General features: G+C 45.4%; 2 protein-coding genes across 2 annotated transcripts; both read left to right on the top strand.

Annotated features, from left to right (window-relative positions):
- Positions 1–12,095: 12,095 nt before the first annotated feature.
- On the top strand, positions 12,096–17,781 carry obi1 (ORC ubiquitin ligase 1). Its single transcript, XM_035628187.2, has 6 exons — positions 12,096–12,305; positions 12,541–12,676; positions 14,735–14,826; positions 15,100–15,321; positions 15,569–15,657; positions 15,941–17,781. The coding sequence occupies exons 1-6, from the start codon at positions 12,234–12,236 to the stop codon at positions 17,310–17,312; spliced, it is 1,983 nt and encodes a 660-aa protein (XP_035484080.2). The 5' UTR covers positions 12,096–12,233; the 3' UTR covers positions 17,313–17,781.
- A 1,186-nt stretch (positions 17,782–18,967) lies between these two features.
- On the top strand, positions 18,968–21,654 carry pou4f1 (POU class 4 homeobox 1). Its single transcript, XM_035628188.2, has 2 exons — positions 18,968–19,321; positions 19,768–21,654. Exons 1-2 carry the CDS (start codon positions 19,202–19,204, stop codon positions 20,770–20,772), a joined length of 1,125 nt encoding a protein of 374 aa, XP_035484081.2. The 5' UTR covers positions 18,968–19,201; the 3' UTR covers positions 20,773–21,654.
- The last annotated feature ends 1,330 nt before the right edge of the window (positions 21,655–22,984 follow it).

Below are 22,984 nucleotides of genomic sequence, written 5' to 3'. Positions count from 1 at the left end.
ACAAGACACTGACACATCTTGCTCATTAGACAGTTTCTTCTTGGATTGAGGCCAAATATCTGCAGGTCATAAACTCACTGATGTAACGGGCAATGTATGCGACTCACTGACACGGGGTAGTGTGTCTGAAAGAGCCGCACGGCTCTTTTTTTTTAAGGGGCGCCCTGTATCATCAATTACCACACTCACGTCGCATTTTGTCCGTATAGACATGAGGAACCCACGACGCACTGTAAACGCGTGAGCTGCGGCCAAACCGACCAGTTCCAGGGACGAAGGTGTGGAAGCTGGAGGCAGCCATGTCGTCTTGCCAGCCGCTGCAGGTGCCTCAACCAACCACTAGGAGGTGTAAAGGCTAAAAGGTCACAATCCCTCACCGGCCTCCCACCAGTAGAAACTGCCCAATGTGGCGGTTTTTTTATCGATGCTGTTTTCTTTTGCAAATCATCAGTATTTTGAAGGAAGATTTGGACATTGTGGGAAATATATGAATTAGATTTTTTTGCAGAGAGTTACACAAAAAGACGTCCGTCCCCCCCGCTCATAGTTTTTATGCTAAGCTAAGCAAGTGTTGAACCTGGCTCCATATTTAGCGTACAGACACGGGTGATATCAATCTTTTCATCCAGTTCTTGGCATCTCCAATAATGTGGAGCTTTTCCTTTTTCTTGCTTCTGCAAGACTTTGGTATTTAACGAACCAGTTTGAACTCAGAACAAGCTTTTCAACACTCACAATACGAGAATTTAACAGTTACTCATTATGATCATTATTTCACATCAACGTCTTTATTGTCTATATGTACTGCTAATAACGCGTGGAGAAAAAAAGAGAAAGAAAATTGAGTAATTTCTGTGGCATTTTAGGACGCCACCCTGAAGCCCCCCTGCCCTCTTCACGCCAGCCCTTTACATGCACACGTTTCTACCCCCTCAGGGTACGAGCAGAGGGGCCAGGCTCCATCTCTCATTAACCTACTGGTTGGATAAATCAAAGTGCAGGGCAGAGAGGAGAACCTCAGCCTCGGCCATTCAGATAAGAAGAGCAGCCCCGCACCAGCTCATAGCCTACAGCCCAGTGATATATGGATCTGCGGAGGCTAATAGCAAAGTATTGACAGGGAAATGGTGTGCTTATCCTGCTCCTGCATGCTGGGGAGGGGTCCCCAAAGCAGATGGGATACACTTTAGGGAGAGGGGAGGAGGAGGAGGAGGGTGAAAGGATGAGGTAGAACCGTACGGGGACAAATTAGAGTCTTTATTGCTTTATTTCGGCTAATTTGTCAAAAGAGTTTTTTAGTCTGCAAACACAACGTTGCAGTTTCTGGGCTGTTTCCTCGGACAGTGTTTACCTTTTGCTCCGACTTTTCAGACTGTCTGCCTCATTTTTTTTTTTTATTAAAGTGAAAATTACTTTTTTACATTTCATAAAGAGAGGTATGGCTTCAGAAATATTATGTTCAAGAAGGCAATGTTCAATGGAAAATATTTCGTGGTTTTACAGGGAAACGTCCTGTTTGCAAATAACAAGAAACTACTACTCAAATAATTTTGAGTTCATCATCTGATTTGTCACAAGTCGTGTCTCTATGTGTGTAAATGCATGAGCATCCCAGCAGTAAGAGGCCAGAAAATCTGTCGCCTTTTAACCCCTCTCCTGATTTTCTATTTAACCTCCCTGTCGATCCAAGGAGGTATATTCTCCGTGCCTGCACTCAGACCTACAAAAATACAGAGGCTACAGCCAGCAATACTATCGTCCGACAGCAGGCAATAGATCAAGACGTAGGCCGCCCTCCCCATTGGTGGAGTCTTTAATGCTGGAGTCAGTAGGTTATCGCTGTGGGGCCTGCACCTTGCTCTAAGTGCCAGCTTTATCAAGCCCAACCAATTCTGCCTGCGATGCAGCTGCGGATGCAGGAGATGGGTCCTAATGGCCACACTTCATCAACCTCAGAGAAGATGTACAGGGGAACTGCAGTCTCTGATGTCAGATAAAGATGTTGATACTGCTCTGTTAGTGGGACCACCAGGCGTAATTTGGTTACAGCTCGCCGTGCACCATGGCGAGGGTGGTTTCGAGCGCGTAACTGTTAGCTGACGTTCAACAATGCCGGGCCTGTCCGCCATAGACTAACAAGGTGTTCTATATGAGCGGAGAGCGCTGCTGTAATTCAAGCAAGGACACACTGTGAAGGATCCAACAGCGGTGCTCTGGAAGAGGCACGTGAGCGATCCGGGGTTGGCGTGTCACCGGGAGACATCGCAGTACCTTTGTATGGCTACCAGGGAACAGACAGGCTCACCGTGAAGGAATCGGAGTGAGGAATCTGAGTGAGAAACCCATTCCAAAAAATAACAACTGGAATAGCCTTCAAGGTCTTCAAGGTCAAAGTCGAGGTCGAAAAACACGCACATCCAAAAGCTCATCCAAAAGCCTCTAATTATACTTTTCATATTTTGTTCGGGGCTGCACGGTGGCGTAGTGGTTAACGCTGTCACCTCACAGCACTAAAAGTTATAGGTTCGAGTCCCGGTACAAACCAACCAGGGCCTCTCTGTGTGGAGTTTGTATGTTCTCCCCGTGTATGCGTGGGTTCTCTCCGGGTTCTCCGGCTTCCTCCCACAGTCCAGAGACATGCAGAATGGGGTTAGGTTCATCGGAGACTCCAAATTGACCGTAGGTGTGGATGTGAGAGTGAATGGTTGTTTGTCTCTGTATGTGGCCCTGTGATAGGCTGGCGACCTGTTCAGGGTGAACCGCGCCTCTCGCCCCATGTCAGCTGGGATTGGCTCCAGCGCCCCCCCCCCCCCCCCCCCCCCCCCTCGCGATCCTTAAATGGATGAAGCGGTAGACTATGGATGGATGGATATTTTGTTCAAGTTGTAGTCACAATGCTATGAAATCAAATCCATGCTTTGAATCAGCATGACCTTTCTTTCTTTTGGCTGTTGTATTCATGGGAGGATCCAATAAATTGCTCACAGAAACTTATGTCGTTGTCAACTCTGTAGAATAATGCGGCTGCATCTGCATCGATGAGCGCCGAGGGCAAAAGACAATGCACCGCCCTACCGGTGCCAAACGCCTCTGAACGAGGACGACCACATACGACCAAGTTTACATCTGGATGCCAAGCACTGCACTGGGGCCAGTCTGTACCCATTTGACATCTTTATAGCTCAGTGGCAGACATCCTCCTCGGCAGAGCTGGAGAGGGAAATGCAGGATGCCAAAGTGGCCCCACAGTGCTGGTGTGGGACATCGGAGTTTTGTGTGGAAATAATTAGCGTGCTTAGCTGCCATCTGGGCTCTGGGTGTGTGGCATGAGCCAGGTGTTTCATGGGTAATACCACAGAGAGACGCGCGCGGCAGATGCTCATGGGCAGAGCTGGCCACCTTTGTACATGTCTGAAGTGAAACCCCGAGGGGGGATCGCAGATAGGGCGGGTCTGAGGACGATTACTTGAAGCTACTCATTTGAAGGGGTTTTAAGCAATTGAGATAATTAGTCAAGAGGAGTGCAGCGAGGTCTGCACGAAGCACACAAAAAGTAAAGCATGTTTAGAATACCTCAGCAACTTCACAATCTAACCCGGCGAAAATCTATAAAAACTGCATCGTGCTCATAATGGAATCCGTGATCACCCCACTTGGTTTGACATGAAACACAAGCCGAACCGACGGAACAATCAACGCGCTTATCTATGAGAAGCAGGTGCCATTTAATTACTGCCCTGCCCCCGACGCGGCTCAAAACCTGGAGAGGTTTAAAACATTGTTTTGGGCAGTCCGGCAGACCCGTAACTCGATAAGGCCCCTGGATTTACTCGATGAGGTAGAAAGTTCCTGAGCAAGCAGCGGGCGTGCGGTTGTTGTTCCCAGAGGGCTGGGAAACTGTATCTGCCCTGAAGGTGCATCCTCTTTGGTAAGCACTTCTTATCCAGGCCATCACTGCAGGCCGATAGCAGCCGGGTAATATCCAGTAACTGCAGCTTTATGTGCGATCCAATACTCGGATCAATCCGTGGGACGGGAGGATTGCCATTAACCCTTAAGATCTCTCTGTCTCTCTATCTCTCTCTATCTCTCTCTCTCTATCTCCCTCTCTCCCGTGTTTTCTCTGCCCTCTTGATACTGCAGCAGAAAATCGTGAAAATTATTTTCGAGTGGGAAAAAAAATAATGAATCTCTGTATGTTTTGCTCGGTAGCGAGAAGGCAGCGCACCACGCCATCAGTTGTACTTTGACATCAGAGTGGCTTCAAAATAATCTGGACCTTGACGGGGAGTAAACATGTGCGCATGTGCACGAGTTAGTTCCTGTTGTTTGTATTGAGAGGTGAAACAATGCATTGGTTTGTATTGCTGGTCTGTACAGTATGATTAAGTGCGCGCCTGTGTGTGTGTGTGTGTGTACACGCATAGGCTGGTTTTTTTCGAGTGTGTGTGTGTGTGTGTGTGTGTGTGTGTATGTGCAGAGAAAAGGTAGAATGACAGTTCTAAACAGAGATGGCGTGAGCAGGGGAGAGACAGTGGGTTTGAGTCTTTGTTTGAAACTCCCAATACGTTGGGGAGTATTGCCCCACATATCATCCCATGTGACCGGGGGAGAAGAAAGATAGACTGAACCAAAGATGTGTCGCTCTCGCAGAGAGTACTTCTGCTGCTCTCACAGAATGTAAATGGACAAACAGCCACTGGAATTCGTTTAACGTGCAACTGCTGCTCACATAGAAGTTGCGTGCTACAAAATGGGCATTGGCCTACATTTTGATCAAAAGTGACATTTTCAGCAGCGATTGATCAAACAAAGTCACATATATCTCATGACATGAATATGGATTGCTTAACTTTTCTTTCTTTTTTTAGAGTTGTATATGAAACACAGTATCAATGTCAAATTAAAGTTGTTGTTTTTTTTGTTTTTGTAAACATTAATTTTCTCATTACTCCAAAAATTATTCAGGCTAATCTAAAGGGAGATTAATGTCATGCCTGTTTGATTAAAATGGGAAACTTCACAATGGAAAGAGTTACTTTTTCAGGAGTCAGTTAATAATCACCTTATGGTTTAACATAAACAGTGCATCAGAAAAGGATGCTCAATATGATATTATCATTATTATCATGTATGAAATTGTTTGACACAATTTTTTTTCCACATCACGCAACAATAAATACTACAACCTTATCTGTTAATTAAAATGATAAAATATTGACATTATTTTTTTAATGATTATTTTGCAGTTAATAGGTAGAAAAACAGCAACATTTACACCTTAACATATGCAACTGACAAGTGTTGCCTAAAAGACAATCAGTTTAAGCCTAATTGGAAGCCAGAGAAGTTTCACTCACCTCAAGTGCTCTCTTCTCCCCCCCAGTAGGGTCGAGACCCTCGAAGTTGAACGCAGGTGTGGAACAAGGAAGGTTGAGCACATCGTCCTCTCTTTTCCACGCAAACGTCAGAGGCCGTGCGGCTGCCGGCCGTGCTCGCCTGCATCGCCGCAGCAAGCGCGGGCTGCAAGAGAGCCTGCGCCAGGCAGCCGGTCGGTCGGAGCGCTGGTCAATCAGCCCCGGCAGCACAGACGAGGGGACAGGCACACGGGGAGACGGGCTGAGTCGGAGTGGGCTCTGCTGGAAGGCTTTTGTGCCTCTCCTTCCCTGAATGAAAGCAATCCCTGAGAGTGAATGGGTAATGAGAGACTGGCTCCTGAGATTTTAGCTTTCTTAATCATGTTCATAATTAATTCAAGAACATTGATAATTTCATTACATTCTTTTTGTCTTATCAATAAATGATGTGCCTGCACTTTTGGTCTTGTGTATACGGGGGAGAGGGAGTAAGAGCGTGGGAAAGAGAGAGAGAGAGAGGGGGGGGGGGGGGGGGGGGGGGGGGACGGAGAGAAGTAATACGGCACTAAAAGCACAGGAGATGGAAAATGATACAAACAGGGAAGTGGTAATTATAATCTTTGACCAAGCCACTGGTAGCACAATATGAAGTCAAGTGGCTACAAATAATTAATAAGGCCTCCTGGTGTGTGTGTGGGAGTCTGAGTGTGTGTGTGTGTGTGTGTGTGTGGTAAGGGAGTGTAGGGGGAGTGAGTTGCTGACAAATGTCTTTGTTGAATGTTATTTCACCACCTTCCTTTTGTAAAAAAAGAAACAAAACAAACACAATAAAGCTCTTTAATATAATTGTGTTTTCACCAACATGATGTTTTACACATCCCCCCCCTTTAATCCTCACCTTTAAGCGGAGCGTGTGGAGGATCCCTGTCTTTTAATGCCCTTCAGATCCAATAAGGGTTCAGGTTTCAGGGACATTAGTGCACCGAAGCAGTTTTTTCAGAGACCACTCTCCTCCCTCCCTTCTGGCCTCTTCACGTGCCCTCTGTCAGGTCAAGGAAGGGGACGGGGAGAGAAAAAAAAGACGAAAATCACTTTCTGTCCCGTGGCATATATAGTTTCCAGCTATTTGGCAGCGGGAATAATGAGATAATATGCATTTTTAATAGTTCATCTTCAGAACATTCAATGACCTTCACCTCATCAATCGAACTTTCTGTTCAAAAACGGAGTCCGAAAATAGAAGGAGAGGATGTAATGGATATCTCTGTTTCCTAAAAATACCGTGAGGATGAGGAAGTCTGAGCAAGGCTCTGAATCACCGCTCCACAACGAGACAAGCAGATGGACGACTCTGAGCGGCCTCGTCCGACAGTGAGTGACTGACCGCTCTGTCAAATCTGCTCCCGGGACGTGTCAGTGAGAAACTCCCACAAAACACGTCCCAATGCTGCTTTTAAACACCTGTTCTACCAGCAGATTCATGATTATGTTTTTCTGGAAAGTCTGATCAGAACATAGTCCACCTAAAGACGATATACTGTATATCGCACCGCATGGACTTCACCTGTGTCTGAAAAGAATTGGTTGGAGATTTTTTGTGTTGTGTGTGTGTGTGTGTGTGTGCATGAAATCAGGGTAATTTTACCCTAAGAGCAGCACGGTTGCACCATTGCCAGGCTATTTGATTTCTGTCACTTTCTAATGGATTTCCAGCTCGTGACACACCACAATATAGATTGGTAAAGCTATATGAGGCATTAGAGATTCAAGTACTTTATGTCCTATTTATTCCTCATGTGCCACGGGCCCTCCGTCTTCAGATATAACCAGCTCAACACAAGAAACCTTTAATAAAATAAAAAAAGGTAAAGAGGGGAAAATAGAGATTTACAGCTGGCCATTTTGACAGTGGACTTGATATAAGGTGTTCATAACAAGTTTTGCATTTTATCCCCGGTCCCCTCGCACACATTTTAATCATATTTTATGTGATCTATGTATGCAGCACTCATCCTCCCTCTGTCACCCAACCTCTCCAAATGTGTCCCTCTTAAACAGATTGCTACAATACTTGTAATGATGGTCCTTCCCAGCTGTGCTGCAGGAGAGGGGAAGGGAGCAGCAGGCTATAGTATTACCATAATACCCACTCCCTCCCTCCACCGTCCCAGGGGCCCGTGTGGGGCTGCATGGGGATGTGGGGTAACTCTGCCGTGGAAGGGACTCGACTAGCTGCCGGTCCTAGAGGCTGTATGTGTGTGTGTGTGTGTGTGTGTGTGTGTGTGTGTGTGTGTGTGTGTGTGTGTGACTGTGACAGGGCTGAACCTGCCTGTGGGCGGTGTAATAAAAGCGCCACACACTGCCGGTAGTGATGGTGGCACTGCTGCTGCAGAGGAGGGGATAAATATAAACCAGGCCCGCATCAAGGAAACGGCCCTCCAGTCAGAGCCTGACTTACATCCTAATAATTAGGCCTCTTTCCAATAAAACGGGGATTTGTAGCCTGGCATCTATTTTACTTGTGTTGGCCGCTGCAGTGGGAGGGGTGCGGGACCTGCTGTATAGTCTCTGGGTGACGCTGAGGAGGATTTGAGAGGATTAACATTTTCTTTGCTGTTGTTCGGAAAGTGGTCGGCAACATTTGCCCAGTTGGCTTCTTGACGTCCAAACTCCTCGAGAAAGATTTTTCACTCGTCAGCATTTTGTGGCGTTTACGTTTTTTTTAATTTTTCCAATATTTCTTTTCCAATATTTCCCTAAAGCTGCTATGATAACGTTGAAGCTACTTCAGGAAACTGAAGTTCATGCACTCATTTTTCTATTCTCTTGAATCCGTGCACACACACACACACACACACACACACACACACACACACACACACACACACACACACACTGTCTCTGACAGCAGCTGATCAATAGATGAAGCCTGCAGGTTGCTGTTGCATGTTATCTTAAACCGCCTCAAGTGCACGGGTTAATCCTTTAACATGCATGTACTCTCTCCACAACATTACCTCTTTCTCTGTGCTTTGTTCTCAATTGTCAGATACTGTTGGATATTCATTAATTGTGGCATGATCACAGGAACGATTATGTTAAATTATTTTTCTTCTGTGCTTCAAACAGGCCCCCTTCTCTAAATCAGATTTGGAACTTTTCAGGCATTGTCCTGAAAAGTTGTTGTACCTGCTCATGACTATGACACTTGTCTTATCCTTTATCCTTTATGGAACAACAATCCTTTAAACTGATGTTTCCACCTTTTGTTATTTCATTTCTGCCTACTGTAGATAACACTGATCCAAGGCTGCAGCCCAACATCATTTTCCTTAAGATTAATCATTAAGATTAATCAGATTGGAAATGATGATTATGTTTTTTACGATTAGTTATTTGATCTGTAAAACATCAGAAATTAGCCCAGAATTTTTTTCCAAAAAAACATAAAACAATTTGAGTTTACCACAACATTAAAGTGGAAGAAGTGGTAAATCCTCACAATGGAGATGGAAGCATCGAATGTATGGTATTTTTTGTGCTGAAAGTGGACACACCCGTCCATATTTTTTTGGCAGCATTTGATAATATAATTCAATTTTTCTTTCCTTTGACTAAATTCTTTCAGCTCTACTTTGGTGCATGTTTGAATAGGCACACAGGGGCAGACGGAGAACAGGCCAAAGAGAGAGATGGAGATGGAGGCAGAGCTGGGTGTGTGTGTGTGTGTGTGTGTGTGTGTGGGGGGGGGGGGGGGCAGCTCAGTCGGGGGGTATCAGGCTAATTAAAGCAAGCATTTGTCAGAGATTAAGCCTTAAACAGAAAAGGTCATCTGAGCACCAGAGCGCACTGTTTCGCCGCCGTGCTCTTAGGGCAGTCTAAACCTTTCCGAGCTAAATGGTAAAGATGCTATTTGCCCGAGACGTGGTGGGGGAGGGGGGAGGGGGGTGGTCCAGATCCTGACCAGTGACAAGGTTGACACTCGGGTCATTGGTTCTTCACTGTCCATTACCCGCGCTGGTCAAATCTGGCAATCGGTGTCATTTAGGGATGAAAAATAAGCGCCGGGACGAGATCAATAGTCGCAGCCGTCTGAACCAGCTGTGATTAATGGACTGTCACCAATTAATGACTGGCCTGTTGCAGAGCAGTGCCGTCTCGGAGGTACGACGGGACTCGTCGAAAATGAGCGTTCCCTTTCATTTCAGCCCGTTATTGGTTATTTTTAGGACGAGTTTCTCCCGGAAACAAATTCACGAACCAATCTCGGTTACAATTCGAAGGTTTACTGTGGCACGCTGGGAAGTATTTCTGACAACATCTCGCGCGTCGGGCGCTTTTTGAAGTCACTGCTGACATGGAGATGAATTTGGTCTTCACTGGAAGCTTACACTACAAAAAACTAAATATCCACATAGTGTTTTTTTTAGTCCGATCAGAAGTGGTTTCTTAAAAGATTGGAATATTTCCATTTCTCTATATTCCTACTGTTTCAAAAGTCTGTATATTTTCGAATCAAGTCCCATACATACAGCATTAATAGAAAGTATCATTAAATAATGTAATGTAAATTCAACTCTCTGTCTAACTTATTCAACTTAAACCTATATGCGTTTACTCCACATGTTTTCATGAAACAAATGGTGCCATGAACGGTGAGTGAGAACAAGTGGCGGCCTGTGATCTGTTTAACATTGCGTTGAAAACAACCGAACAAATAGCGCCGGTGTATTTAAACCGGGGTCAGTGTACAAGCTTATTTTGCAGTCAGTCGATTCTAATCGTATTACATCCCGGGAAGATGTCCCGCTCGGAGACACAACGAAGAAAAGGACATGTTGGTTTACATATGAGTAATGGCTCTGAGGGGCCAAACTGGTGGAGATGTAATTTGAAATATTTGTAGTGGACATTATGGTAATATTATATCGCTCAGTATCGTTATTTATAAATTAGGTTGTTCATCTGAGACAAAGGACGGCAAAATGTTGCGTTCTTCATTGTGGGCAAGTCTTAAATTAATGAAATGGGCTGTTGTTGCATGAAGGAACCGTCATTGTCCCACCAAACCAAACCCATGGTTTCTAAATGTCAATAACTCACTTTGTTAGTTGTTATTGCACTGACCGCAAAACAGCTATTGGTGAGAGCTACTCACTAAGTTTTGCCAGAACTTCCTTGTGTAAATAATATCAAGAAGTTTACTCGAAGAACAACTATATTTGTTGACAAGCTAATTTTAACCCCGAAAACGAGTGTCTGTATCCTCAAGTGTAAAATTCTTTACTTTTTATTTTTAACCCCCTCTAAACTCTTATGGAAATATCTTTTCCAGTTTTACCTTTTTAATGAATCACTCCCCAATTTCAGCATTCCTGTGGATGTCTGGTAGGTTTATAGATTTTCTCTCTCCATGTTCATGGTTGTTTGTGTGCTGGAAAATATAAGATGGTGAACAGCTTTCGATGCAATGTTACCAATTTTAACGTTCACTGAAATATAATCTGTGCATTGCAGATAAAATTATAATTGTGCACCTTTGATATGTTTGGAGTCAGTCATGGTTACATCCAGCAACCCCACTTTGTATTTGCTGTTAATGTTTGAAAGTACTAGAACATGAAAACTGAGCATGAGTTGAAAGTAAATTAAAAGTAACAGCAGAAGGTAATGAATTTCAAAATCGCTGAAAGTTTCAAGCTGCAGCTTTAATCAAACCTCATGAGCACGAAACAACAAAATGACCAACTAGCGGGGTAAGACAGCCTCACATTGCTACATGCTAAAGACGCAGGTTTTTCTCTGGAGGTGGTGGAGATCAACACAGAGCTAAAAGCAGAGTGATATTTGAACTTACATGCTCATGTTAATTCAACTATAACTCATAGCTATTGGGAGCAATTGTATCTAATTCCTCACTCTTTTTTCTAAGTGAACAGCAAACAAAACTATACAAGCACTTTACTATACCATTAATTATGCTCGCACAGAAAAACTTTTACCTTTTTGCTGCTGTTTTGAACATCTAGTGTTGCCAAAGAAGACTGACCAAAAAAAAATGAAGAAGCCCAATCAGAGTTTAGAACCGGCATAATCTCTTCGCCTGTATTTGTTTACAGTCTCACATTGAATACGATTAAATAACTATTAGCAGTTCCTGTTTGGAGAGGACCCAATGGATGTACACACAACTATCACTGGACTACTTTTGTAATGAAGAAAGGAGGATGATGAGACCACGAGCTGTGGGTCACTGTCAATCCTACTGCGGCAGCTGCTACAACATTTTCATGTATCTGTCCATTGGAAAAAAACACAGAAAAATGTGGTTCTTCTTCTTCTCTGGTTTATGGCGGATCGCAAACCAACGTTTTAAGGTGCATACCGTCACCTACTGTACCGGAGTGTGTAACCCCAGGCTTCATAAACTACAGGTTACATTCTTAGATCACAATAATAACCATAACAACAACAACAACAACAACAACAACAACAACAATAATAATAATAATAATAATAATAATAATAATAATAATAATAATAATAATAATAATAATAGTGAAACAAAAACAATCAAACAAACAAACAAAAATAGAACATACTATATTTTATCATCTAGCCCTAAAGTGCCCTACAGCATTCCCTAGTTTGAAAAGGTGGTTCTATCAGCCCGGGCCAATCTGAATATTTTTGGCGGGTTCGGTGGATTTCCGCCCAATCTGGCAACACTAGTGTAAAACCTTTTAGGCCTTTGGGGCTTTCCGTAGCTCGGAGACTCGGCGCGCAGCTTCGCGCGGGGCACGTCGATCGCTTTGTAACCTCCCCGTCCCCCGGGGGCAGTTTGTTGTGTCTACGTGCCGCGGACTCGTCCACAACATGGCCCTCAACTATCAGACGTCGACCCTTTCGATGACTCTGCCGATCTCGTGCCAGATATGTCTCGGGAAGGTGAGTCGATGGTCTGTTCTTTTTACGCAAATCGTTTACTTCCGGGAGTTAAAACAAAAACGAGGTGTTTGCTCGCTGCTGCTGCCGCCGAGTGACCTTAAAGTTGTTACGTTACCGGTTAAGTCTGTGCCGCCGACCGTCACCGGCCCACGTCGTGTTTCCGGTGTTTCCATACACGGACGTTTATTAACGTTTATTAAAATGAAGTGCATATTCACGTCTTGTGCGCCCGCAGGTCCGACAGCCGGTCATCTGTGCCAACCACCACGTGTTCTGCTCCTCCTGCATGGAGATGTGGCTGAAGAAGGCGAGTCAGTGTCCGTCCTGCAGAGTCCCCATCACATCAGAGAGCCCCTGCAGGGAAATCATCGGTGAGTATCAACACACGCACACACACACACACACACACACACACAAACAAGCACACACACACACAAGCACACACACACACACACACACACACTCACAAGCACACACACACACACACACACACACACAAACAAGCAAAGACAGAAACGCGCGCACACACACACACACACACACACACACACACACACACACAAACAAAGACAGAAACACACACACACACACACAAGCAAAAACACACACACACACACACACACACGCTAGCGCCTGCTGCAGGTGATGTGAGGCTTCATCTGCCTGCAGTCAAGTTGAAGCAGTTGGGATCTTTTTGTGTTAACTGCTTTTCGAAAACTCGTGCCATGAGACAAAACACAAGCACGCGAGGAAAGACGCTTCATCACAAGTCCACAGAACAAAAGAAGGATCTAAAGAACGGTGGACTGTGTGTGTTTGTAGTCAAAACAGTGATCGCGTGATCCAGACATCATGTGGGATCATTTGAAATCGGCAAACACCCACTGCTAGGACGAACAGCAAAAACAAAAAATATCCAAATCAGGCGTACAATTTCTGTGTTCAGTTGTGTTTCCTCTATTCACAGTGTTTGTTATCATTTCCAAATGCTGTGTCATCTAGTCATCTTTGCTTTTGTTCGTGTCTCCGCTCGTGTGTTTTCTAAAGGAGCAAGTCGGCCTGGCTCTCTGGGCCAGCGCCAACATTCTAATTCTAAAAGTTTTCCCAAATGTTGAAGATTTTCATCCACTGTGGCCTGTGCGGCGTCAGATCAAACGCGGTGTGTGTTCCCTGGGGGAACACTCTCTCACCTCTTTGCCCCTGTTGTGGTTTCAGGAGGTGCGGGTGAAAATCAAATGTACTCAGATACTGAATTATAATGAAGAAGATGAACTGTTGATTATGGTTTGGGACATGCCTTCCACACGCTTTAGGGAAACTTAAACAGTGCGACTGAGACTTACGCTACTTCCATTTCCCCTCCAAACTCCGTCAAATGACATCGCCGATCCCCATCTCCATAAGGTAACGCATTAACTATGCATAAGTAACTCATACAACCCCACTTCAAAATCACTGAACTGTCCCTTTAACCTGGGCACACACTGAAATGCTGTTGTTGAACTCCAACTCACACTGTCCGAGTAAATCATCTGCGATGTGAAGCCAAAGCTCAGGATTTATGTGCTCACACTGTACGGTCCGACCCCCCCACCCATAGTGATACGCTCCAACACACTGAGTATGTATTATATTCAATATACTATTTATTTCTTACATTCAAAGCCAACCATGTTGCCACTTAATCCATGCGCGGTCAGGAAAAAAGGCTTTAAGGAGTTTGAGGAATCAACTCGTGGCTCTGCTTCAACTGTGCGAGAGGCTGAAGTCGGCCGACCCAAATGCCTGACACGTCAGAAATTTATCGGAAACATCCGACGGCCGGTCGGGAGCAATTAATCGTCGGTCGCTCCCGCCTGTCAAACGACACGCAACGGAGCAAAAACAGCCCTACATCACACAGTATGTCCGGCTTTAACCAAACTAGGGCTGGTAACTACATAATGATTTTCACTACTAATTAATCTGAATATTTTCTTGCTTAAATCAATTAATAGACCATAAAATGTTTGAAAATGTTCAAATATGTAAATATATAAACCAGTACCATATGACCCAAATGCAGAGAAATCTACTGAATGAAAAAAAATACTCTTCCCTGAACCTGATCTTTTTTGTCTAAGAATTATAATAATGGGATCAACAACAAAAAAAATAGACTCTATAATCCAATTGATTAAAATACCTTTTAATCCCAGTACATGAACACAAACTTGAAACACTAACTGGGACTTTTTTTCCAAAAAGTTTAGAGTAACATATTAAGACATGGGCAGGGCTTTAAGGCTTTTTGTTTAAATCTAACAAAGTTTTCTGTAGGTGAGTTCGGACATCTCCATTATCATTTAGCGGATTATGAACAGCAGCATGCCAGTTTTTCTTCAGCATGTCTCATTTTCAGATTGTGCTTTTTGTGTTTTCTGTTACAGGAGGCACCAACGAGAGTGATCACAGTGACAGCCCCTCCACGAGGAAGTGTCTCAGGAAAACCAGAGGAGAACTGCTTTTACGGGAGTACGAGGTATCGGTTCACCACTCCGTGTTTTTTTTTTTCCCACATGTTAATTATGCCTTTGTATGTTTTTACAGTAATAGCAAGTAGATAGGGGATATTGGAATATGATTTTCAAGTGGGGTTTATCAACCACAAACAGGTTGCCAAAATGAAAAGGCAATGTTTTGATAACTTTTCAACATTTTACCAAGATTATAAATCTTTTTCAGCTGTCTAGTGCCGAGGTTAATTGTTTAAACTCTCGTCCCTTCATTTTCTCACAATCCCCCCTCTTAACAGGGAGAAGTTGACGGGCTCATCCGAGAAAACGGCGAGCTGAAAGCGAAAAATCAAAGTCTGGAGGCGCAACTGAAGACGGCTCTGGACCCCTGCAGCATCAGCGCGGTGCCAACGGGCGACAAGAGCGTCGACCCCGGTGTCCTGGAGGAGTGGACCAACAGGCTGCGAGCGGCCACAGACGTCCGCGACAAGGTCAAGCAGGACATGGACAAGCTGAAGGAGGTATGTCACCTGTCATAATCAATGCATAGCACCCAAAAACTGTAATGATCCTCAATGGAGTCTTGTCACACAACGGCATTCAAATTCCAGAATGGCGTTTAGTGTAAACGAACAGGTGGTTATCTCAACTGCGCAGACACATGGTTGTCGTTCTGATATATGATATTATGAAGGAATCTTTTTTGTTGCTACCTTTTTGTGGAATAATGTGTAAGCTACTGCTAATGTGTCACGTTACCTTCCGCAGGCAAACAAGGCATTGCGATCTCAAAATGTCGACCTTGTACAAGAGAACATGAGACTGAAAGCAGAGGTGGCGACCAGATCTCCCCAGAAGTAAGTTTCTCGATTTTGATTCGCATTCAGTCAGAAACTAGTATTTGTTATGTGACTCTAAAGATGTTTACATGAAGTAGCAGGCTTTCAGTTTAGTGTTTGGAGGCAATGACTTGCTGTTAAAATAACTTCTGTAGCAGTTGCAGTTAAGAGTTAAGGCCATTTTTTATTTATGTCATGGTATTGTTGGTCTTGTTTAAAGGCACGACAAAAAAAAACCTGTCTCTTGGCTAAATTTTATTTCTGTGATGATGATCCTTGGACGATCTTTTCCCCTCCCCAGGTTCGGTCGTTACACGGTGGCGGCGCTCGAAGCCAAAATCCAGCAGTACGAGCGCGACGTGGACCACCTGAAGAGGGCGCTGGAGCGCAGCGACCAGTACATTGAAGACCTGGAGTCTCGGGTCAGGAAGTCCGAGACGAGGGGCGCCGAGGTGCCGGAAGCATGCGCGAGCAGCGCGGCTGGGTCAGACGCCCTCACGCAGCAGCAGAAAATCAACATGATGATGAGAAGCTTGAGCGACAACGAGCGGGCGTTGATCTGCAGCAATCCGGAGACGGAGAGTCGAACAATATCCAGAAATCACAGTTTGTCGTTCGTGCCGTCTGCGGATCACAAAGAGTCGAATAAGAATGTGACCGCAGAGAAGACGAGCGAGGACCTGGACAGCAGCTCGTCGTCCGACCTTCTGCCCGCAACCCCCTCCTCTGCTTTCCGCTCCCTGACTTTGAAAAGCCCCGGCATCCGCGAAAAGAGAGTCGCCTTCAAACCCGCGTCGTATCTGAGGAGGCTCGATTTTGAAGATTTTCCTGGTTTCGGCAAGAGCAACGGCACCACGGAGAACCAGTTCACGGGCATTGACAAATTCCCCAAAGGCCTGTCGCCGAGCACCGACATGGAAGCCTCAAAGTCCGTCTTCTGGGGCGACTGGCAGAGATCTAACTCTACCGACGAAACATGTCCCAGTCCAAGTAAAGAAAGCTCAGTTGATGAATCCACTTCCACTGTTCTCGTAGGCGCTGAGCCTGACGGTTTCCTGACGCCCAGCGAGGCCTCCATGGACGCCGCGTACCTGGACAAAATCTCCGAGCTGGACTCCATGATGCTGGACGGAGAGAGCTCCAGCAGCCGAGGATCCCAGCTGTCCCTGGCCTCCTCCACGGCCACAGACTTGGACAACACTCTGGTCCCGGCGCCGCAAACCTGCCCCCGGGTTTTGTCAAGCCACGGTGGCGACGACGACGACGACGACCAGAGGAGCCACTCGCCGTGCGGTGACGCTGACGGCACTGGGAACGAAAAAGCGGCTGCAAAGGCCCCAGCGGAAGAAGGTTTCGCAGCACTGCCGTCGTGTGAAGAGAACCGGGCCCGCGTTTCCGACTGCGCCGATGACGGAGAGCTGTCCCAGACCGAAGAGCTGTCTTTCGACTTGCTGTTCGACGCGCTGGAAGACGACAAGGCCGCCGCCTCCGGCTCTATCAGTCCGGCGGGCAGAGACGACGATCACGCCAACCGGTCCTTCTCCAGCTGCAACGGGAAACCTGTGAACGCAACGAGGGACAGACACGCGCTCGTCATCAGCCAGCCGACGAAGAGGAAGTCCCACAGTCCCTTCAGCACCAGCAGCCCCACGAAACTTTCAAAGCTCATGTGAAGGTTTTTGACTGAGCGAACACGTCTGAACCTCTGTGGCGTCGGGCTTCACACGTCTACACACGGCTGGCGACGTTGACCTTCATGTTGCTTCATGATACCGTCGTGAATGTGATGCTCCGACCTATTCTCGTCTTTCTGATAGTGTTCTGTGTGTGTAGTCTACTCGTAGGTCTTGGTAGCAGTTGAGTAGCGTTCGAAACAGCCGCTGTTGACGGCGAAAATGTGTGCGTTGTGATTGGACAAACGCTTCTGTGTCGGTGCCGAGACATTTTCCAAATGTTCTGGAAGCGCAGGTGTAAGTATGTCTTTCGTCGTTTCAAGCTGTTCAGCCAACATGGTAATCTTTTAAAAAAAAAAAAAAAAAAATGATGACATGCAAATACTGAAGACACACGAACGATGTCATTTTGGAATGAACACCGCAATGTTAGAGCGTGTGAGAAAATAAAAAATAATAATGCAATCTATGAAGCTTGATTTTCTTTTTTTGTGTTTTCTCTTTAATCCTTTTTCATGATTCAGGGCTAAAACTCAGAGGATCAGTCTGAGTCGTGGCTGCCAGAGGCCACGTTGGCCCAATATTTTGGGATGTAATTTTTCGTTTTTCGTTTTTCCCCTTGGAAATGGGGATTAATATTGGGTGCTTTTTCTTATATATCTTTCCTTTGTGCTTCCTTTCCTGGTGATCTGCATCACATTGAAACGCAACAATTATTAATTTGCTGCCATTAAAAATCTATGAGAAAAAGGAAAAAAAAAGCAGAAAAAAGCAGAGCCTTCTCCATGCTGGGTATGAAAAGCTTGTTGTAGCCCATAGTGACACAATCACATTAGAGACCACACACACACACACACACACACACACACACACACACGGCGCCTTATTTATTATGCAAATTTAACGATATCATGTACTATTTCACGTACCTCTAATCGCCCGCATGAAATTTTAATTGCGCCGCCGTCGCGGTTTGAACAGATGAAGTGTTAATTCATTGGGATTAATTAATTTGGGTAAAGACTGTGTACGAGGTGACGCCACGTCGGTGTGTTGAATCAATTTGCCCAGTGCTCGTCGGTCGGGCGATGACGAGGGCGGCGCCACACACACCGAAATATTTGGCACAAAGAGTCCATGAGGTAAATATGTTCTATATATATATGTTATTCCCACACTTGTGCGTCCACATGACGCTGCTCTCCTGTTTACATTGATATTTAATGTTGAATGATTCCTCCCGTTTTTTGGACACATTTTATTCCCCATAGGGGAACAATTTCCTGAAATCATACAGATAGAAGTCCATGTCTAAATATGGATCGACTCAAATAACAAACATCGTGAGGTCAAAAGGTTTTGGATCCGGCGCGGTTCCGTGACGGGACGGACGGACGGATGGATGGATGGATGGAGAGGAGGAGGAGGAGGAGGAGGAGTGAGCCCTTGGAAAAATAGTCTAGTCTCCAGATGTTACCGCCTGCCCTGCGAGCAGTTTTTTTTATTTTATTTTTTTATTTGTCAGCCCCGTTCACATGCCCCCCCCCCCCCCCCCCCCATCCCATGTCTCGCGAGAGCAGCCAGCCGAGCATGGGGCTTGACGAGATCTGAGGCGCTCAGGTGTAAGAGCCTCTCTCATCCCCCAGCAGTGGGGGGAAACAGTAGACAGACAAGTGCGTCTGAGAGACTGCAGGCATCTCTGTGATCTCCGGGCTCGAGGCTGCAACTCCGGCGAACCGGCACCGCGTCGCCACCGGACGGGCGGAGGATCCACCGTGCATCTATGAGTGTTCTCCGGCACTCGCAGCCGCTTCCCCCGCGTCTCTCCCGCGCACTTTAACAAAAAAAAAACAACAACAACATTTTTCGGAGGAGCCCGCGTCGCCAAGATGATGTCCATGAACAGCAAGCAGGCGCACTTCGCCATGCATCCCATGCCCGAGCACAAGTACACCACCCTGCATTCGAGCTCGGAAGCCATAAGGAGAGCGTGTCTACAAACTCCACAGGTAAATAACACCCCCCCCCCCCCCTTCCCTCTCACCACCTAAATAAAAACTTTGTCCTTTTTTTCTCGTGCTTATGGGCTGCATGTAGGTGCCGAGCGCGATCTGTGCGTAATAACGAGCGGCTGCTCCGAGGCGCATCCAGCCAAGACGCGCACTTAATGTTGTTTTCATGTGTTCCACGTCGAGGACTCGGAAGAAGTCTGTGGTCTTTTCTTTAATTTTTTTTTTTTAATGAAAAGCATGCTCACTGTTTTTGTATACATTTTTATGACTCGCCTCTTCTGAAGGAATACTCCGGCTGTGTTGTGTGTTGCCAAACGTCCCGACTGACAGATGCATTTGTTTATGTTTTTGCCTCATCCTTTCTTCTCGTTCACCCATTTCACAACCCGTCCTTCTCCGTACCCCCTCTTTATTTTGATTCTCTTTAACTTTGGCTCTTGCAGCTCCAGAGCAACATATTCGCGAGCCTGGATGAGACCCTGCTGGCGCGCGCGGAGGCTCTGGCCGCCGTGGACATCGCCGTGTCCCAGGGCAAGACGCATCCGTTCAAGCCCGACGCCACCTACCACACGATGAGCACGGTGCCGGTGCCGTGCTCGTCGACGTCCACCGTCCCGCTGGCGCACCACCACCACCACCATCACCACCACCACCACCAGAACCTGGAGCCCCCGGACATCATGGACCACCTCGGCTCGCCGTCGCTCGCCCTCATGTCCAGCGCGCACGACGGGTCCGGCGGCGGAGGAGGAGGAGGCGGCGGCGGCGGAGGCGGCGGCGGCGGCGGCGGAGGGGGGCTCGTCTCCTCTGGCCACTCGCACCCGCACATGCACGGCCTGAGCCACCTGTCCCACCAGGCCATGAGCATGAACTCGCCTCTCACCCACCACGGGCTCTTACCGGGCCACCACGGGGGGAGCCAGGGCTGCCCGGGGCTCACCAGCAGCGGACTCCCCTCGATCACGGACTCGGACACGGACCCAAGGGAGCTGGAGGCGTTCGCGGAGCGCTTCAAGCAGCGGAGGATCAAGCTGGGGGTGACCCAGGCGGACGTGGGCGGCGCCCTGGCCAACCTCAAGATCCCCGGCGTGGGCTCGCTGAGCCAAAGTACAATCTGTCGCTTCGAGTCGTTAACTCTGTCGCACAACAACATGATCGCGCTCAAGCCCATCCTGCAGGCCTGGCTGGAGGAGGCCGAGGGCGCGCAGCGCGAGAAGATGAGCAAACCGGACATTTTCAACGGCGGCGAGAAGAAGCGCAAGCGGACCTCGATAGCGGCGCCGGAGAAGCGCTCTCTGGAGGCCTACTTCGCCGTGCAGCCGCGGCCCTCGTCCGAGAAGATCGCGGCCATCGCGGAAAAGTTGGACCTGAAAAAAAACGTGGTGCGCGTGTGGTTTTGTAACCAAAGACAGAAGCAGAAGAGGTTGAAATTTTCCGCCACTCACTGATGAGCAACGACAGCAACGACAACAACGAATACTTCAACAAACAAAAAAAAAAGAAAAGAAAAGAAAAAAAGGACAACAAAAGTTGTGAGACTGAATCTGGGGACCAAGGGGACACGAAGACACCATTTTCAGTCTTTTGTCTCCGGCGACATTTTACACGTTGGTGCACAAGTGGGGCTTTAACAATCCCAGTTTTACAAGGCATATATATATATATATATATATATATATATATATATATATATATATCTCGTTTATTTTTATTCTTTTCACGTTATCGGTGAATGTGAAGTATGCAAATAACAGACCACACACACACACACACACACACACACACGCGCGGGAGATTTCGCTCAGTTGTTTCGAGGGAAAAGTTTGGCGCCGTCGTCGACATTGCCTTTAAAAAAAAAACAAAATAAAAAACGAAAGAGAAAAAGATTTCATTTGCTCGATGCGAGTCATTTTCTCCCGATAGGCCTATTTATTATTTGAAGTATAGCCATTTACGAAATTACCTCATTGATTGTTGAACTGTGTTTTTTTTATTTCTTGTTTGTTGTTGTTTTTTTTTCCTGTTGTCGTTGTTGGTATAAGAAATAAGTCATGAATCTGTTCCATTTATTCATCACGTTAATTTATGTATTTATTTTTTTTTAATTCTTTGGAGGCTGCTATATGAATTCAAATTTAGTTGCAAACTTTTATGGCTAACGGAACGAAAAAAACAAGAAAATGAAAAATAGGCCTGCATGAAATTCCTTTCAATTCACGGGCGGTAATCTCAAAGTCACATCTATTGATATATTTATTTTGAATTTGCACAAAAGACCCTTTTAGATTTATAGATCGGTTGTGTCGAGATGTTTTTTGTATATGTATATATACACACACATATATATATATATATATACATATATATGTATATATATATATGTATATATATATATGTGTATATAAAATGTGTGTATATATATATATATATATATATATATATATATATATATACAGACTTCACTGTGTCACTTAGCAGAGGTGTGAGCTCGTGTCCTTTTTTTGGGGGAAATTAATTCGAAGGTCTGTTTCGACACAGAAAAGTTTCAGACAGACACGAAACTTTTTGTGCCCTTCATCGAGGAGAGTTCAGTTTGAAAAAAAATAATAACGAAAAATAATAATAATAATAAATAAGGAGAATTTGAGTTTGCAGTGCAAACACTCTATGCATTGGTAAAAAAATACAAAAACAATGAATCACTGCGAGCTGTCTACTGGTGGACGTTTCTTTTGTGGTCATGGTGTAAGGTCACTGTTCAATGCCTGTTTTCACTCTGAGGTCACCACGTTTGTTTGTCGTGTTAATTGTTCCGGAAACGTTGTGCAAGTAATATTTTTTAACTTTGTGTGCACAGGTATGTTTACAAAACTGCGGGCGACATGTGCATCATGGAGAGAGAAACCCCCCCCCAACATCCCCTGTCCTCCCACTGTCTGCCCCCCCCCCATCCATCCCTCTCTCATCCTCCACTTTCCTCTGTTGTTTGTCTTCTTCCTCTCATTGGTACTGTTCATCCTGTGAGACACATCCAACAAGGGAGGAGTGTTCCAGCAATCTTCTAATAAATTGAAGAAACAAAACTAAAACAAAAAAAACTGCCTTATTTTTCCTGCTCGTGATTGGCCCGAACACTCAACACAATTATGTTTTAAAAAAAAAAATTGCATATACAAACATCGGTGTAGTGGTACAGACCGTATATCGATGTGGTCACAACTCGCAATGAATGGAGGAGTTGTTGAATTTTAGACTTTATTTTTATTTTCTTCTGGCATCATGTGATGACTAGATTTTCTTTTTTAACCACTTTCTCGTGGATTTGCACTGTGGAGTCATAAGACGTCCATCAGTTGAAATATTGCTTGGATCCAGTTTGTGTAATTTATGGTTCAGTACATTTGGGAGCATGAAACTCAGATTCAGATATCAAAGTTCAGGATTTTCTGATTTTTGACCTTTTGTCCTTAACTTGATCCAAACCTTTAATACACTTGAATATTTTTTTAATAAATGATTATATAATAACAACAACAATGATAATAATAATAATGTATTATCTTATATTTCACAACAGAACAAGTGAATTAAAATACTTAAATAATAAGTGTTTTTTTTAATTATAGGTAACTAAACTGTTGTGTTTTAGTTGCCCATATA

The sequence above is a fragment of the Scophthalmus maximus genome, chromosome 4 (assembly GCF_022379125.1).
Source record: "Scophthalmus maximus strain ysfricsl-2021 chromosome 4, ASM2237912v1, whole genome shotgun sequence".
In the NCBI taxonomy this organism is placed as follows: domain Eukaryota; kingdom Metazoa; phylum Chordata; class Actinopteri; order Pleuronectiformes; family Scophthalmidae; genus Scophthalmus; species Scophthalmus maximus.
Note: the sequence above shows the minus strand (reverse complement) of the source record. Positions and strands in the feature narration are given on the sequence as shown.